The 20,073-nt window shown below is 35.2% G+C and overlaps 2 protein-coding genes across 2 annotated transcripts in view; one reads left to right on the top strand and one right to left on the bottom strand.

Annotated features, from left to right (window-relative positions):
- The window catches only part of Dopr1 (dopamine receptor-1), a 113,959-nt gene that overhangs the window by 54,634 nt on the left and 39,252 nt on the right, over window positions 1–20,073 (bottom strand). The window lies entirely within an intron of this gene.
- LOC149499776 (uncharacterized) lies at window positions 4,376–4,720 on the top strand. Its single transcript, XM_089738751.1, has one exon. The coding sequence runs from the start codon at window positions 4,376–4,378 to the stop codon at window positions 4,718–4,720; it is 345 nt and encodes a 114-aa protein (XP_089594877.1).

The following is a 20,073-nucleotide window of genomic DNA, read 5'->3' as shown; positions in this document are numbered from 1 at the left end:
ACTAATCCCTTGTCAGCCCAAAGCCCTGGCGTAAATACAATGGACTACAGAATGTGAGCCATTGAGTATGATTAACTAAGCAGAGAAGCTCATTTTCTCTTAAAGTCAGTAATTTGTAACTTGTTTGTTTTTACTGATGGTAGAACGTCTTGCGAGTCCGCACGGGTAGGTACCAGCAGCCTGCCTGTTTCTGCTGCTTTACATTATGTCAGTACAACATATCAGCCAGACAGAATTACTAACTTGTGTGTAATAATGACAAAGGGAAGATCTTCCCACGATCAGGTGAAATAGTTCGATAAACTGACGGTCCGAATCTTATTTGTTCGGAACTTGTATGTAATATAATACTCATCTTGAAAAATCTTTAGTGAGATTCAGGCATCTCCCATCTCGGCATCTTGCGTTCTATGATAGCCCACTACACTTACTTATTCATAATATTAATATGGAAGTTTAGATTAGCGTGGATAGGCCTCATATAATGTAAACCGACGACCCATTGAAGTTCGTGGGGATCCGCTGGATGCAAACAGCGCAGGACCGATCGTTGTGGCGAGGTTTGAGGGAGGCTTATGTCCAGCAGTGGATGTCTGTGGGCTGATAGATAGATAGGTTAGGAAACTAAAAACTACATCGTGAATATCATCGGCAGCTTTCACAGATGAACCGAAACGTATAAATGGTCCATATCTCAGAACCATACACTAAGATTCACTTTATTGTGAATAACGCTGTAGGGATATACGACGTTAGGAAGATCTTCCACTGAACGGGTGATATTGCTCGGTAGACCGACGGTCCAAATGTTGTTGTTCAGAACTTCTACATGTGCAAGCTTATCTTGAAAATGTCATAAGCGAGATTCAGGCATTCAAATATCTTGTATTGTATGATGGCCACAACGCAAGCATAGAAGAATACAATAAGCAATAATAAAAAAAGTGTATTTAATTTATTGGAGTTAAACAAATTTACGCCTTACGAAATTAAAGTCTGTAATACATTAAAAAGGAGTGACATGAATATGAATAGAAACGAACATATTCTCTTATAAATACAAATTGGATTGTGTTGTGCGCATCTGTTTGATTGATTGGTTGTACTCAAAGTAAATACAAACGTATACTGAGCCTTCAAATGTATTTACTGTGAAACGAATAATTCTTCTGTTGAATTTGAGGTTTTTGTGCTTTAGAAATCTATACAGTTAGAAAAATATAGTGATTTAAAAAAATATTTTTGTGCCAATTTGCGCTGGACCTTTTTTAATGCCCTTTTTGGAGAAGCGAGGTGTATGGAAGTCAACAAACTCTTCAAATGCAATTTGTACGAGCTGTTGGATATTGAATATTTTGCTACGTATCACCAACATAATGGTTCAAATTTTGGAAAAAGTAGAAGTCTGGGCGAAAAGGAGCGCAAGGTCTGGTGAATACAGTGGATGACGCAAAACTTCCAATATTGGCTCTTGTAGCTTAGATACCATTTGCTGTGTCGTATCAAGCAATGTCCTGTAAGAACAGCGAGGACGTGCGATTAATCAAAGCTGACCGGATATTCGCAAGCTTCTCTATCATTGTGTCATCGCAGTACACGTCCGCAGCAATACTGATAAAGTTTAATAAAAACACTGACAAATTATATCGGCACTAGACCACCAAACAGTGAGCATTTTTAGGGATAATTTTTCGTTTGGGGCTTTGCCAACCCACTGAACTGACACGACGACCGCTCACGATTACTAAACATAATCTATTTCTCATCATCAATGACAATGCAGTCCAAATATTCTTCGTTTCTGTGTCTGGCAACGCTAGGCATAGCCCAACGCGCTCATCGCGCTGGCGAAAGATTCTGAAGAGACCGAAACAAGTTGAAATCTGAGGGTGCAAGGTCAGGAATGTACGGCGGATGCATTAACACCTCCCAACCAAGCTCTCTTAATTTTTGCTGAGTGGCTAAAGATGTGTGAAGTTTAGCGTTATCATGATGAAAAACCACACCCCTTCTGTTGATTAATTCCGGCCACTTTCTCTCAATTTCTTGCTTTAATCTCATCAGTTGTTCGCAGTAGAGTTCAGAATCGATGGTCCTGCCTAATGGTAACAGCTTATAATGAATAATGCCCTTCCAGTCCCACCACACACACAGCATCACCTTGTTGCGAGTTAACCCGGGTTTTGCCACAGTCTGTGAAGCCTACCCGGCCTTTGACCACGTCCTTTTTCGCAGGTTCTTGTTGTACGTGGTCCACTTTTCATCAACAGTTATCAGCTTCTTAAAAAATGGTTCAGTTTCATTACGTCGTAACAAAGAATCACAAATGAGTGCACGGTTCATTAGGTTTCTTTCAGTGAGCTCGAGAGGTACCCAAATATCGAGCTTTTTTGTGTACCCAGTTTTTTTCAAATGCGCTATAACTGTTTTGTGTTCAATTCCCAGTTCTTTACCGACGTCGTAACCGATCTTGCTCCACTTTTTCAAAAATGGCATTCATTTTATCCGTAATAGGGTTAAACAGACAGACAGACATTGCACTAGGTCCATAAACATTTCAAATTTTTTTCGCAGCTTGCGTTGCTTTTTACCTTTTTTGTAGGAAAATTTTAAAATGTATCGAATTTCTTCATTAGATTCACTCATCTTGAGAGTACGAAAAATAAATAAAAATCACACATTTTCCTGATTTGAAATTGGAATTATATTCTTTAAAGTTTTAACGTTTAATGATACCAAAACCAGCCAGATACAAATAGTATAGCCAAAGAGATTTTATTACAAGTTCATACATACTATAATTCGAAAGAACTTTTCCCCAACCTATTAATATAAAGATCCTTTCATAATACGTTTCTGATAATTTCTCTATGACTCCCAAAAAACTGTTAAATGCTGCAGGACACGCAGTATTCGACAGACTTGAAAGCTTTTAATGTCTGTTTTGTGACGAAATGTATATTTTATTTTCATTGTAATAAAGTTGAATTAAAGTAAATTTAAATTGTGTAGCTTTTTTATTGATTTAATCTGCTAGAGTAATTAAATGAAAATAATGTTTATTACTTTTATTTTATAAATATGGTACCGACATGTTATAACATCAGAACAATTACAAGTAGCACATACGCTGATCACACATTAAATGCTAACACAATTACAGACACCGACTGCAGTGGTCAAACAAGCGGTTCGTAGTTGTTTATGAGTATTGAAGTAATAAACGAACCGTTAATAAAGCTTGGATAAGGTTTGTAGAGTTTACAATGACGATTAATAACGCATTTATTTTAAATGATACTTAATATTCACGTATGTTACTATTTTGTACTAATATTTCAGTTTTGAATCAATTAATCATGTAATTATAAAGTATAAATGAAAGTATAACTAATATTTTTTTTTATTTGTTCACAGCACTACGGCAAAACTTTGCTAAATCAAAAACATATCATTTATATAATAATATGTAGAATTGGGATCGTGACACATAAAATAATCCCGCAGTTAACTTTTACTCTTCACACTTTTATGCTTCTTTTCTCAAATCTTCTTTATTCATCATTATCCTGCTCTTCTCCCATTCACCTGGTGTCGGCGCATCATGTTTTCTCAAATCTTCAAATTCAAATCTTCTTTGTTATAATAATTAAAAATTAATTAACACTTTTATTACGCCTTGCTCATTTTAACCGTCTTGGCCATCTTTCTTTTCTACGTCATTCTCTTTTCCCTTGCTTACCGTTTTTTCTGACTCATATCTTAACGCTCCGTTTCACACTCTTTTCAAACGTTCAATTTTTACAAATCCTACATATATTAAACCAATCGTTTAAGCTCTAATGTTTAATTTTATATATCTATTTGAGCTAAAGTAGTTTCGAATTTGTGGCTCGTATAAAAATTCATAGAACAATACCATTTGAACAAGTTTCACATGAACTCCCAAGACGCGCGTCTGCGTAAGCCTTCTTATCAGTTGATCCCAAAAACTCCTCGGGGCATTATTATTTTCACATTTACTTATATTCCGGCTTTTCTTCGTGAAAGTAATTCTGTTCGAGCATAAAAATAAGTGAGAAACGACTTTGGTTCGGCATATCGGGGATACAGTTTAGTAAATAGCTTCGTGAGAGCCCGGGTCATGTCTGAATTACTATGTTACTAAACCAACATTTTTGGCTTTTGGGTTCACTCAGGGGAGAAATGAGTGTAGGTTGTATATTGCCTTTATTATCTCTACCTATCTTTTTGTATTTTACATTTGCATAACACATAATCAAGCCTTGATTATTATCAATACTATTAACAAAAGTTTTAGTTTAATTGTTGTATCTAGAATTGTAGGAACGTGCATACCATTCAAGTTGCTGAAATGAAGATGCTGAGGTGGACATGCAGCGTGACTAGGCTCGATAAAATCCGCAACGAGTACGTGCGTGGAAGCCTAGGTGTACGGGGCATCGCCGACAAGATGCAGGAGAGTAGGCAGAGATGGTATGGTCACGTAAAAACGAAGCCACCTGACTATGTCAGAAATTTGGTTCTACTGCACGACCTCCCCGGTCAGAGACCTAGAGGTAGACCCAAGACAAGGTGGAAGGATGTAGTGCTAAAGGACAAAAGGGAATGCAAAGTTGCTGACGAGGATTTAGAAGACAGAGCAAAGTGGAGGAATAAAGTAAGGAAAGCTGACCTCACCACCATGTGGGATAAATAGCTGGGAAGAGAGATTGTTGTATATTTTATATCATTGAGTACTTCAATACACACTTGATCATTTGAGAACTACTTATCTAAATAAGTACTATTGGTCAATGACACCATAATTTCTTCTTCTACTAGGCTGCGCTAAAAGTATCGGGAATGGAATATTTCCACTGTTCTTGTCATATTAAAATATTTTTAATTGAAAACTCCTTGGTTTTAAAAATCGAATACCATTTATTTATTTAAAAAAAGATTCTCGGTCTTGTCACGAGGTTTGGTCAAACTTGTTTAGTCGTTGAGAAAATGGAATTGACTCGAGAAAATTCAAGAGCGATGATTTATTATGACTTTCGAAGTGGTTTAACACAAAAACAGTGTGTTGACTTAATCATTTCTGCATTTGGTGATGAAGCCCCATCCAAAACCACAATTTATCGCTGGTTTGCTGAGCCGTCAAGGTCGTCCAAAAACTGCAGTCACCCAAGAAAACGTTGATGCTGTGCGTAAGCTGATTGAGGAAGATCGACATGTGACATACCGCGAAATTCAGGCAACTTTAGACATTGGAATGAGTCAAACACAAATAATCTTGCATGAACAATTAGGTGTAAAAAAGTTGTTTTCCCGATGGATACCGCATTCGCTCTGTGAAGAGCAAAAAGCGTCTCGCGTTACTTGGTGCGTCAGAACTCTCGAAAGATTCCACGCAGGATCCTCAAATGCTGTATACAACATTGTATCAGGTGACGAATCCTGGATATACGCGTACGAACCCGAAAAAAAAAACCAGTCACGAGTTTAGGTGTTCGAAAATGAGTTAAAGCCAACAAAAATTGTTCGTTCACGGAGTGTTGCAAAAAAAATGGTGGCCACGTTTGTCTCCAAAACCGGCCACGTTACGACTATTCCTCTTAAGGGACAAAGAACGGTTAATGCAGAATGGTATGCTAGCATTTGTTTGCCACAGGTCGTTTCTGAACTCCGTAAAGAGAACTGCAACCGCCGCATCATTCTCCATCACGACAATGCGAGTTCTCACACCGCGCACAGAACAAAAGAGTTTTTAGAGCAAGAAAACATAGAATTATTAGACCATCCGCCGTACAGCCCCGACCTAAGCCCTAATGATTTCTATACTTTCCCTAAAATAAAGAATAAATTACGTGGACAGAGATTTTCATCACCTGAAGAAGCTGTGGACGCCTACAAAACGGCCATTTTGGAGACCCCAACTTCCGAATGGTTGCTTCAATGATTGGTTCCATCGTATGGAAAAATGTGTCAAATTTCGCGGAGAATACTTCGAAAAGCAACATAAATACATTTTTAAATAGTAATGTTGTGTCACTTCGTTAATTCCCGAAATTTTCAGTGCCGCCCTCCTATATTTAAAAACAACATCATTTCTTCTTCTATATTTTCGGCATATTTTATATAGCGATACATTTATAACTCATTTTCGAGTAGTTGAGAGAGATAAGAAGAGAGATAAGAGATGGATTTCTGATAAAAGAAACGTGATGAAATGGTTCTTGGCGTACATAAAGATAAGATTGCAAACAAAATAATTTGTAAATAGAAAAAGAGAAACATTTTTAATGATAGTTCTTTTGTGATTTATAATAAGACGTAAAAATTAAAAGTAATCTCTGTAATGTCCTGATTTTTTACAAGTATAATAATAAATCAGTGGTTTCTATGTACTTATAGTGATAAACAAGACAAGCTACTAAGATAGTGCTACACTTAAATTTCAGTAATGCATTTAGGAAAAATAAAATTTCACCAAAAACAAAATGAGCAGAACAAAATCTTCAAGATTAGCACTAACCAAATTATTAATGTAATCCATTCCCCAGACTGAACAGGCAATTTGGATTGTGGAAATCGCCCCTTAAATAGTCAAGGCTTACCTTAATCGACGGAGATTCCTCTCCGGTAGATACGAGCATTACAGACTTTATGGAAACTGTCCTAATTAAAACATTCCACTGATGTTCCGGTCATCAAAGTCAACTAAATTAATCTTCAGATTGGCTTGGTTTATTCAGTATAGCAAAACAAAAACGTATAGAGAATCTAAGAGCGAAACTGGAGAAAAGTTTGAACCGGTACATTTAAAAAAAGTTTGAACCGGTACATTTAAAAGCAATTTTTTTTATCGTAAGAAAATCGAGAACATTCTTGGGTAACTTAGAAAATACAATGCTGAGGCAATACGTTATGAATAATTATGTAATGTAATGTAGTTTAATATTTTTCAACCTACATTTTTACTGTTTAACTCCAATGTCTGCTATTTTTCGCTTTTGTTCTAGACGGGCAGAATGAGCTTTCGCGTCTCCTGATGTTAAGTCACCGTGGTCCATAAACATAACAATGTGAATGCCGGCTTGAATGGCTAAGTTTGAAACGTGAATTGAACGCTCAACTCTATTGTACGACAGCTGCCGTCTTTGAAACGACATGATCGATAGATAGACTTAGCGTTTAGCTCATAATAAGATCCTACAAGAAATCCAAACTACTATTAGTAGTCTGGTCTAGTCTGCAATTAGTAGCCTATTTATAATCTATGTCTCAAACCAATTGATTATCTCTTACGGGGATTAATTATCATTAAAAGTTACAATTGAAGGCATGAGTGGATAAAGGGGATATGATACAATTTGATAATTTTGAGAAAACGACAACAAACTTTTGTTACTTATTTTTGAGATAAGTAGCCGTAGGAACCGTTGTGACTCCGCACCGGCAGGTACCACCACTTTGCCTATTTCTGCCGTGAAGCAGTCATGGGTTTCGGTTTGAAGGGTGAGGCAGTCGTTGTAACTATACTGAGACCTTAGAACTTATATCTCAAGGTGGGTGGCGCATTTACGTTGTAGATGTCTATTGGCTCCAGTAACCACTTAACACCAGGTGGACTGTGAGCTCGTCCACCTATCTAAGCAAGAAAAATAAATAAAAGTTTAAAAAAAATTAACAAAATATAACTAAAAACAAAAAATAAATTTATTAAATTTTATTTTCAATATTTTAATTGGATTTTCTATAAAAGGGTATTTTGTTAGTTTTTTTAAACTATTATTTATTTTTCATTTTTTAGGCGAATTTCATTTTTTTTATTATTATTTTTCTTAAATTTTTTTAAACATTGAGTTGTCATCGATCCCTAATAAATATACCAAATTTCGAGTTAATCTGACGTTTTGAAGGGGTTCAAAATCATGTTCAAAGATTCCGTTACAAACATACATACATACATACGTCTGAAGCTAATAAAAGCGTATTAAAAATAGGTGAACTGCCCACGAAACGTCAAAATACGCAATCGAGAAACGAATATATACATTTTATTCTCTAAAGAGAAAATCCGGAAAAATAAAAGAAAAGCTAAATCTTTTTACGTCGAGTATTGTGACGTGAAGGTTTCCGTCGAAATAACGATTCTGTCCGGTTTGCAAATACGATTTTTAGGCTAATATAGTAGAGCTTTTGTACCATTGGACTTCGAATTTGAAAACACGAATTGAAAGTATTGCGAAATTTTCAATAAATTTCCGATACCACTAAAAATTTTGTTCTAAGCGTGTAGTTAAACTCACTGTGAGCTTAACTACCCGCTTAGAGCACCTTTAAGCTTAGCGGTGGTGGTTTAATGGTTACAAAGTGAATGCTTTGAAACACAAGGTTGAACTCTCAATTGTTCTTTTTAATGGCTGCTTCGTTTTTGAAATATATAGAACCAGCTTTTGCCCACGACTTCGTCCGCGTGGAATAGTTCACAAATAAATATGCAAAATTAAATGTATATTTTTCAATATTTCTGAGAGATTTTCTTAATATTTGTTTCCGTAAGAACCTTGTACAGAGTATTAGAAAACTACAAAAAAAAATAAGCCAAATCGGTCAAGCCGTTTTCATGTTATGTCGTGACAACGGAAAACGGATTTCATTTTTATATGTATAGATGATGGTTTAATGGCGTATGGTTTATTTATGATCAAATTGCACATATTTCGATTAGCTATTATTATTACTATTCCTAGCTACCATCACTATCATAAAGCCAATTTTAAACATTACCTACCCAGCATATACAAAGGCCAGTCATTGATTGAAGTTAAATTGTTTTATACTTAACCATTATTCTGTATGATATATTATGAGCATTCACGAAATTGGCAAATCAATAAATTGTTCGACACAATATCATTGAAGTATTCAATGCCATTGATACCAAAAGATCTTTTGAAGCCGCATCAACGCACACGCGTAGCGTAATCATCAGACGCAGACGCAAGAGCAAATTATAATTTTAGCATACGCTGAATGAGAACCATAGGTAAAGCCCACGCGGTCACTGTAGTGGAAACTCTTTCCATTCCACTGAATTTTCTCGCCCAAGCACACGGGACGCTTTGAACTTATTTTCCACTCTGGGAATTTGTTTTCTTTCACTGGCAAGCCCCATTTAAGAACGCGCCGTTAAAAGTTGAGGTATTATTTTCTGCTTTTGTTTGTGGGAAACAATTTGATTTTTATTTGAAGATTAGTCGTCGGTAAAAATTTGTATAGTTTTGAAGTTGCAAAAACTGGATGAGGTAAATATTGTCGAACTGAAGCTTACGCCAAAATATGGGTATTTTTAGGAAGAGCGTGTAGTTGTCTTGATCCCTATATATAATATTATGTCGTAGAAGAAAATGAGCACATGACCAAATTAAAATACATAACTCTGATGATTACTCATAATCGTTTTGTGAATGAAGTAGGTAAGTTCCAGCTAAGTATGTTCCAATGAGTGATTACCAAAACAACTCACGCGAAACACGAAATTGAATTAAAATATCACAGCAAAATTATTATTCATTAACTACCTCGCATAATCAAAAACGGTATTCCGGTATTCAGCTAACCTTAATAAATGGAATTAGATAATTAAAATTCGGGTTACGAACCAGGACGAGGTATGAAAAGTTTATCAAATTACAAAGGTCGCTTGGATTCTTACCCTCAAAGATGCATATAAACTCCTTTATTGAATATAATTGGACAAACATTTTGGAAGGCTTAGCAGTGATTTTATTTTTTTTGTTTTTTACTTTGGGAAGCACAAGTATCACTTTCAATCAATGATAATCAAGATACGCTTCTGATTTAATAAAATTAATAGATGTATGACGCCGAGATAATCCGGTAAAATAAGTATGTGGATGTTTTTATATTTTTTTATTTTTAGCGGGTAGGTAGCCATCATAGAACACAATATTAGATTAGACAGATGCCCGAATCTCGCTAATGACATTTTCTAGATAAATTTGCATATATACAAGTTCCGTACAACAATATTCGGACCGTCGGTCTACCGAGAAATTTAACTCGCTCGGTTGAAGATCTTCCGTTTGCGAACTTATAGTATAAGAAAACTGCACACGCAAGAAATTTTGATTAGCATTCTTTCAAACTGCTATCTACTACAACACTTTGTAAAACGTTCTTAATGTTTTTAAACTACATTAAATTTCATAGTCAAGCGGTATCTCTCGATTGGGAAATTAAATTTCATTCAAAGCTGACTGACTATATTAGCTTAGATAAAATATGGAATCTGTATATATAAAAATGAATTGCTGTTCGTTAGTATCGCTAAAACTCGAGAACGGCTGGACCGATTTGGCTAATTTTGGTCTTGAATTATTTGTGGACGTCCAGAGAAGGTTTAAAATGTAAAAAAAATATGAAAATGCTCGGAAATAAATAAAAATAACAATTTTGTTTTACCTTTGATGTGTCCCTGTAGGACGGATTCTTTTTATTTGTTTTAAGTTTATTTTATAAAAAATTTGGGTCTTTTATCTATCGATTGAGGCACTACGAAGTCTGCCGGGTCAGCTAGTATTAGATAAAAAAATTATAATAATAAAAAATTCTAAATACACATACCAAGTTTAAATTAAAATGCTTTTAATTAACTACTAATGAACTTGTACTAATCTAAAAATTCTGACATCATGATAATTGAAGTCATTGTGGTCTAAAAGATAAGACGCCCGGTACATTCCTATCAAGCGATGCAACAGTGTTCGAATCCCGCGGGCAGCTTCCAATTTTTCTAGTAAAATACGTACTTAACAAATGTTCACGATTGAAATCCGCGGTTAAGGAATAACATCGTGTAATAAAAATGAAACACTCAAAATTATAATTTGCGTTATTCAGTAATAATGATAATGTTGGTGTGTGTTTGCCTTCTGCCTTAAGCAGTAATGTATTTCAGTTTGAAGAGAACGGCAACTATTTTACTGTAAAACCTAAGATCTTAGCATGTCTCAAGGTGGGCAGCGGCATTTACTTTGTAGATATCTGTGGACTCCGGTAACTAAGCTAAAAAATCAACATAAACAATCTAAGCATGCAAAGAAATTAGTCCTAATCTAATTAATTCTAAGCTCACATTTGTGGGACACGGCATAAGCTTGACTAAGCCTTGGGTTTTAATTTTTGAGACAAGCGACAGCAATTTTCCAGAACGTTAGACGGCTAATTACAATTTTAATTGGAACTCGTTACAGAGAGGTTTCGCCTCAATTACTTTTCAGACGTTAGGCAAAAATATTTTGCATACGAGAGTCGGTCATGCTAAAAAGAAAACATATATATGTACCTTCCGGGTGTTTATTAAGAAATATGCTTTAGTAACCTTTATTGTATTTGGATTTAATAGTAAAAAAATATATATACAATAGGTAAAAAAAAAGAAATAAATAAAACTGTGAACAAATATTAATGAGTGTTCTAATTGCTATAGCTCTTTTCACGTGAGGATCACGACCTAAATGATATTATGATTGTTTCATCTTTAAAATAAGAACGCATCAGAGAATTACGCAGTACCCATCTAGGCTAACTTTTACATATCGACGCTTGAAAGAGAAACGTGACTAAGCAACAGTGCGTGAACTTTACAGTAGACTAATTTAAAGTTGAAATACTTGAAAACAAAATGTATTTTAATGAATCTAGCTGTAGTAGAATCTAGTTGTAGGATTGGAATGATTTTAATAGACCTAGAAATATATTTTTTTGCGCATCGAATATGGTTATTACCTATCATTTATGTACAAAGCAGTTATTGTCGCTTAGTCACGTTTGCCTTTCAAGCGACGATATGCTAACATAGAACACAAACAGCTGTTGTTTGTTGTTTAACACCCTCACAGTGCTACGTTATAACCATCGGTCTAGTAATACGCGCTTTTTTTTATTGATGCATAAAACAAATTACAACCCTAGAAATTATAAGTTTAAATATTTAACATAATAATCTGGATTGCAATTCTAAACAGGGGCATACAGAAAAAAAAATTACATCTGAACAGATGCCTAAATATTTTGTGTATATATATATATATATATGTATATACATACACACATACGCTCACACACACACACAACCGCACGCACACACACAACCGCACGTACACACACTTACACACCTATGTAAGTTACTATCTAATTAAATTAAATCTAATGTATCATTAACTGGACAATATTCATTATTTGAGAATATGTTTAACTAATTTACAATATTCATAAATAAAAAATCAAATATATCAAGATCAGTGTTGCCACTGGCCAACTCATTATAATGTCGTGCCATTCTAACAATGGGATTTAAGTATCAGATGCTATTTTTTTGAACTTCAAGTGCAAAAATATTAGCTTTACTATCTTAGCAGCCCCATTAGCAGATGCAGCGAGCGAAACACCTAATTTTCTGAATTAGAACCTATTCAAAAATCACTAACAGTAATTAGACAAATTAAAAGACAGTAAAAAAGAAAATAGAGAAATTAAAAAATTGAAATTAAAGATAGAAAGAAGACAAATTAAAAGAGTTTTTTTTTTCACACGACTTTATGTACAAGATCGCAGAAGATTTTTTTTGTTTTCATGAAATGTTTTCTTTTTAATCTATACCTGTCTTCGGGATTGGAACCGGGGCATAGTCGCATCACTATGTATGGGTATACCAGGCGTCTTATCGCTTAGGGCACGACGACTTATTTAAATTATATACACCTGTGTATTTTTTATTTCCTGCAAATTGCTGCTATCAGGAGCCCGTTCTAACAGAAAGAAAAAGAAACGAAGTAATTTGAATGAATGAATGAATGATTTATTTTATTTCAGACAACAACAAGTCCATACGTGTACATAGTATCATTGAAACATACGTAAAATTAACATAACCAATCAAACAAGAAAGATACATTTATTAAAAATAATTATCAGTTGAATACATTTCATTTATTTCATTCAACTGATACTTTCTTCCAACCAACCACTTTTGAATATACTATACTTTTGAATGTACTCAATTACCTTCGTGTATTTATTTCAAAATTAGTTTCAACCGATCGATCTATCATGATTTATATACCGCAGCTACGATCATAACGATTTATTGTAGCAGCAAAATCAGTACTAAAACTATTTATCGTGGAAGCAAGCCATCCATTAGTAATATGAAGAGTCATAAAGCTATTCGTGGTTGAGTCGATAAAACTAAGCCACGGCTTTCTAGACTTTAATGGGTGTATCTATTTAGTGTTATCATAATAGTTTCTTCTAGGGCATTAAGCGAATGTATCACGTGTTCTGAAAAATAAATATAACTTTTTTTTTATTGCTTCGGTGGGTGGCCGAGCTCACAGCCCACCTGGTGTTAAGTGGTTACTGGAGCCCATAGACACCTACAACGTAAATACGCCACACACCTTGAGATAGAAGTTCTAAGGTCTCAGTATAGTTACAACGGCAGCCCCACCCTTCAAACCGAAACGCATTACTGCTTCACGGCCTAAATATGCAGGATGGTGGTACCTATCACCGCGGATGCACAAGAGGTCCTACCACCAGTAATTACGCAAATTATAATTTTGCGGGTATGATTTTTATTACACGATGCTATTCCTTCACCGTGGAAGTCAATCGTGAACGTTTGTTGAGTACGTATTTCATTAGAAAAATTGGGACCCGCCTGAGATTCGAACACCGGTGCATCGCACAACACGAATGTACCGGACGTCTTATCCTTTAGGCCACGACGACACCAAAATTTCAAACAAACAAACAAATATGATTCTACAGTAGTCTACATCTACAAATTGTAGACTCTCTTATACCCCACAACTATTTTCTCATCAGAATCATACAGTAAATTCTAATACGGGAACAGAATTACAGTCACTAAATTCCTATACTGTACTCTGTAAAAAACCCTATATGAATTTACGGAGAACCGACGTTCGTATTCGGATTGTTTTAATGTGGTATTTACTCGGAACCTTCACGCATTTAAATGAAACGTAAAAATGTTTGAGTCTCCTTTTTTCACGGCTCGTTTATCTTAATTTGAGATATATGGTACACATAATATAACGGAATTCAAAGTTTTTAAAACATTTCCAAAAAAAGTCGCTTGATCGAACTGTGTTTTTGGATTGAATATTGTTTCATGCTTAAATTCATTGTTCATTATCTAAATACGTATAAGAAGATTTTATATTGGTACTACTACAGCTGCCATTACTAAAGATAAATGTTTTTTGTGTCCGTTTGTATTTTAGTTTGGAGTTTTTTTTAAATATATTTTGTACACACAGCTGTTAGAAGAAACACGACAATAAGGATACAGAGTACAAGGGCACTTCTTATTTAATATTGAAATCTCTTCCAGTAGGCCGGCAGAAGGAAAGAAGAACTAGGAACACAAACCTAGTGCATACAGTAAAAATTACATATAAATACATATTACATGATAAAAAACAATATCTAGTCGTGCTATAAATACTGAGACAAAGGAAAAATATTTCTATTGCAAAAAACATTTATTACTTTTACAGTGTGTTAGTTTAATACATAAATATAAAACAATTTAAAGTATAAAAAGCTTATTCGAAGTGGTCTCCATTGGCTGCAATACAGGCCTTTAAACGGTGAGGCCAGTTATCAATAGAAGCACGCACTCTTTCCATGTGAAAATTTTTCACTGCCAATCGTACGGATTGTTTTAGGGACTCCAAATTATTATGGCGCTTAGAGACGTACTGGTCATTTCTTAACTGATAATTTAAAAGAGAATAGGGTGATAAAATCGAAACAACTCGCTCGGAGGAAGATCTTCACTTCGTCGTAGTTCCCAAACAAACGACAACTGTCACCACTAAAGCCGCATCGCAATGATCACTTTCATTTGCCTTGTAAAAGGGATTTTTCGTTTATCTGTGCATATTTTAAAATAAACCTTTTGTAGTATTATTGTACTAAGGCTGTATTTTGCTATTATTGCGGTGCTACTTATTGCCTATTCACATTCTCATACTATTGGCAGAGCCTGCTTCGACAGAGCCGTATGTGATATTTCAAAAGGATAACTTTGGAGTTTAGATACAAGATCGCCCTTCTGCTCCCACAACTGTGTACTAACTACATCAGGGCATAGCTGCGTTTGATCCTAGTTCTTTGAACTTTAATGATAATATTCTAAATCCCTGCAAATAGAAATCCCAATAACAGTTTAGGCTATTTACACACCGCTCGCCGGGCCATTGATACACGATCATCAAAATATTTAAAAAGATGTGTAGTGTCGTGAGACACCGGATACGAGTAGGAGCGAAGTTCCTTATTATAAAAATATTAATTTTAAGTTCTATTCGAGGTATAAAGAAAATAAAAGTGGAGGCTTCGCAACAACCCACGGTCATTCGGTAACGTGCGAACTTATTGTGTTAACTTCATTCACGGTTGTTTGCTTAAGAGTTAGTGTATTGCGCAAACGAACGCTCTGAGATCGTGGTCAATGAATGATAAAAAATATGTTATTTTTTGTACGTTGTTACAAAGTTAAGTCGTACATTGTGTGCATTACTAATAAAAATCTTACGTTACGGACGTTTTTTCCCGGTTAGGGTACCCCTCCGATCATCCCATAAGGAACTACGTTCCAAAAGCACGTAAACTATTCAAAAGAAAAATTTCATTAGTAGCTAAAAACCTCATTGCCATATACTAGAGTACCAAAATTGTGCGGTCAGCCTCCCAATGATATCTGACTGCATCCCAAGTAACACGTAGTTGACGTTACGAGCTCGCGACCGAGCGACTAGAAAAATATTTTTTTTATCTACTTATGAAATCCACTCTGGACTGTTGGATTCAATGGCGAAAAAAAATACCCTCTTTTCTCTTGAATAGATCTGCTGGAAGAATTTTAAACATGTCCTAATTTAATTTTCAGGTTACTCTCAACTATTTATTCCTTTTTATATATAATAAAAATTATATTCTTTTTTGTTTTTATTTTATTTTAAATCTCGTTAAGTGTATTTTTGTCGTAGATGCTAACATCTAAATTAACAACTTAAAGCAATTTGTTGCTTTATGAATTTTTCAGAATTGGTACAAATCGCAGAACACTGAATTTAATTTTTACTTGAAACTCCTTCTCAGGGCCTATGCTCTGCTTTCTTAGCATTGTAGCTTATATAGGCATACTCGAAAAACTTAAATATAAAGTGCAATGCAAAGAACCATACACAAAACAAAGACAAGTGAAGAGACCATTAAAATATAATCACTTAAAAATAATATTAATTTATTTAAAATTATATTCATAAGCTAATAATATAAGTTACAGAATTCCAATTCACGCTGTCGTGTGTTTTTTGACCGACTAAAACCCAATGTCGGTGAACAACGCGCATCTAAGCCTCGGATAAGAGCTCAACCGAGGTAGAGGGTAAAATTATGAATCACCTTGTACATTAAGCTATTTATTTTACGTCTTTGTTCTGCTTTCTGAAATCTGTACATGCATAGTTAATTAGAGCTTTAAATAAGCTTAAAATCACGACTATTCGTCATGGCTAAAACATATTCAATATCTGGCACAGAATCAGAGGATCCTTGACTGAAGTGTTTACGGCTGTTCACCAGAGGATACGGCCTTATAGGAGATTCTGGCCACAGCCTATCTGATGTTAAGTGGCTATCAAAGCATGAATGTCGTCATCCACCTTTCCATGAATCTATTCCTCCGTTGCTTTGCTTTAAAGACATATTACAGCGTATTTACAGGTACGATGAAGGTAAACACGAGATTTTTCTGTTTTAGATTATAGGGGTAATTCGAATTAACATAGAACCTTCATGGTTTGAGATTTTTGAGTGAAACTTTTTTCAAATGGTACCTATGAGGTTCTTCTTTTAAAAAATGAGCAAAATTCGATGATCGACTTTCAGTTGTTTTTTGGTGACAGAAACTTTATGGTAAAAGGTCACATGTCATGTTCGTCAACTGCTTTAGTATTCCACAACGCGTTCTAGGTTTATTCAAATTTAAAATACAATTCAAACGTACAAAACGTACATCATGGTCAGAATATTGCATGCAAATTTAATCCCGGATCTTGCCTCCGTCAAATTAGAGGCGCGGTCGCCTAACTGACATTTCGCTGTTATTATATCATTTCTACGTACCGAATTCTGCAATTTCTATGTACACTTTAAAGGCAAAGTGTGGTAATAAGACCGCCAATTGTACTTTTTTGTTTTAATGCATCGCACTGTTTATTTGTTTTTTGGTGTACAATAAAGAATACTCTCTCTCTCTCTCTCTCACCGGAAACTATTTTTAAAATTACAATTTGAAAATCAAAGGAGTATTCTTCTAGTAGACGGAAATAATAATTATATAATCAGTTTATTCTATGAATGCGTGTAACCAGTGATAACTTACGGTTCCGAGGCGTGGTGCTTCACGAGGGATCTTTTTAGGAAACTTAGTGTCGCACAGCGAGCTGTGGAGAGGGCTACGCTTGGTATTTCTCTACGAGACCGAATCAGAAATGAGGAGATCCATAGAAGAACCAAAGTTGCTGACATAGCCCGTAGGATTAGCACGCTGAAGTGGTAGTAGGCAGGCCACATAGCGCGAAGATCAGACGGCCGATGGGGCGGAAAGATCCTCGAGTGGAGACCACGTACTAGCAAGCGCAGTGTGGGATGGCCACCTACGAGATGGACCGACGACCTGGTAAAAACCGCTAGGTCACGTTGGATGCAGGTGGCAACGGACCGGCCGCACTGGAGATCACTTGGAGAGGCCTATGTTCAGCAGTGGACAGTGGACAGGCTGAGATGATGATGATGATGATGAAGTTTATTCACTCGAAATTTTCACTTTCAGTATTCCTTCCTTCCACCACATTCAGTAAAAATTGCAAAATAATTAGAAATATATTAAGTCTTGCATTAAGCAAAATTACACGACTTTTTTAGTTTTTAGTGAATATAATAATTACAATATTTTTATTGAATTTGTATTTAAGTCGGTCTTCATATTATAATTTTCTCAAAGAAACGAGTCTGGTCACAAAAGTGTAGATTCTGGTACCGGCACTAGATGGAATGAATGGTACAAAGTGGAAATGTATTTTTGTATCATTATTCTTAATGAGCATGAAGCTAGCTCTCGATTCAATTTCCGATCGAAGAATTTCCACTTTAATCTTAATAAATCCTCACTTACGAATTTCCGTTTAGTAAACAGCAACTTAAATAAAAAAATATATAATTTTTTTTTTTGGAACGAAGTTCTTTATGGGACGATGCGGAGGGGTACCCTAACCGGGAAAAAACGTCCGTAACCTAAGATTTTTATTAGTAATGCACACAGTGTACGGCTTAACTTTGTAATAACGTACAAATTAGTAATGCACACAGTGTACGACTTAACTTTGTAGTAACGTACAAAAAATAACATATTTTTTATCATTCATTGACCACGATCTCAGAGCGTTCGTTTGCGCAATACACTAACTCTTATCACTCACAACCGTGAATGAAGTGTACCACAATAAGTTCGCACGTTACCGAATGACCGTGGGTTGTTGCGAAACCTCCAATTTTATTTTCTTTATACTTCGAATAGAACTTAAATTTATATTTTTATAAAAAGGAACTTCGTTCCTATGATACCACACATCTTTTTTTTTTTATTTCATTGAATCAAAAGATGCACTAATGGTATCGATACGTCTCTGCCAACATATTGGTAATTTTTCAATACTCTTTTTGAAGAAATCAGGTGTATGGGAGCCAATGGACTTTTCAAAGGCATTTTGTACTGCCTCTCAAGAAGCCCTCTAAACATTGGAAAAAGTATAAGTCTGTCAGCGCAAGGTTTGATCAGTAAAGTGGATGAAGCGAAACTTTCAACCCTGGATATTTTAGCTTAGAGAACATTTGTTCTACCGTATGAGGTCAAGCAATGTCTTGTAGCTAAAATTTCCATGTCGGAAGCGTTTTAACAAATCGTGCTTTTGTTTGTAGTGTTCAGGCCCTGCACGTCATTGATGTTGTAAGATGTTTGTGCAGCATTGCTACCACGAAGGAAATCGTGTTCTATAATATTGACGAAAATTATACAAATAAATCCATATTTGTACATAATATATAAGTTCAATTTAATTTAGATGTTGTAATATCCAAGTAATACATAGATGATTTTAGCAACATTTTTCTCCATATTTTTGATGATATTAATTCTTAATATTTTTCATGGTAAAGAAAACGAGTCCGAAGTAAATTTTATCAACGACACACTACGATCGCTTGATATTAGTAGATCGGGAGTAATCACAATAAGGTAATTTAACAAAATACGTATATGTCGGCGCAAATATGACTATTTACCTACTGATCATCAACTAATTACTCTGTGATAAGAAATTGATGTTAAACAGTTCCTTTTATTGTAATTTCAATACTTTAAAACGTGTTTGAAAAACGTGTAAACCCGCTCACGTGTTTGAAAAAGGTGTAAACAGGCTCACGTGTTTGAAAAACGTGTAAACACGCTCACGTGTTTAAAACGTGTCAACACGCTCACGGGTACGAAGCCCCATAAATACGTCCGTGCTGTCTAGCACTGATTGATTCGTGTCCGAGCCGTTGTACTGTACGGATATCTCTGTAACGTTGTTAAGCTTCTCGTGCAATATACGAAGTTCTCGTGAAGTTCTCGTGAAGTTTTGTTTCGGAAACCCAAACATGAGTCATTCGTCAACCAATTAATGACCGTGACGTCAGTAATGCTGACGTCACACTTTTTAAAAACATCACGGCGGTCCCTATTCCGTCATATATATGTTTTTTATTTTATTTTATTAAAATGCAATTTTTTATATTTGCATATATGGGTAGACGAGCTCACAGTCCATCTAGTGTTAAGTGGTTACCGGAGCCCATCTACAACGTAAATTCTGACACCCATCTTGAGATGTAAGT

Source organism: Bombyx mandarina, chromosome 26 (genome assembly GCF_030267445.1).
Source record: "Bombyx mandarina strain Sakado chromosome 26, ASM3026744v2".
In the NCBI taxonomy this organism is placed as follows: Eukaryota; Metazoa; Arthropoda; class Insecta; order Lepidoptera; family Bombycidae; genus Bombyx; species Bombyx mandarina.
This window is presented reverse-complemented; position numbering and strand designations above follow the sequence as displayed.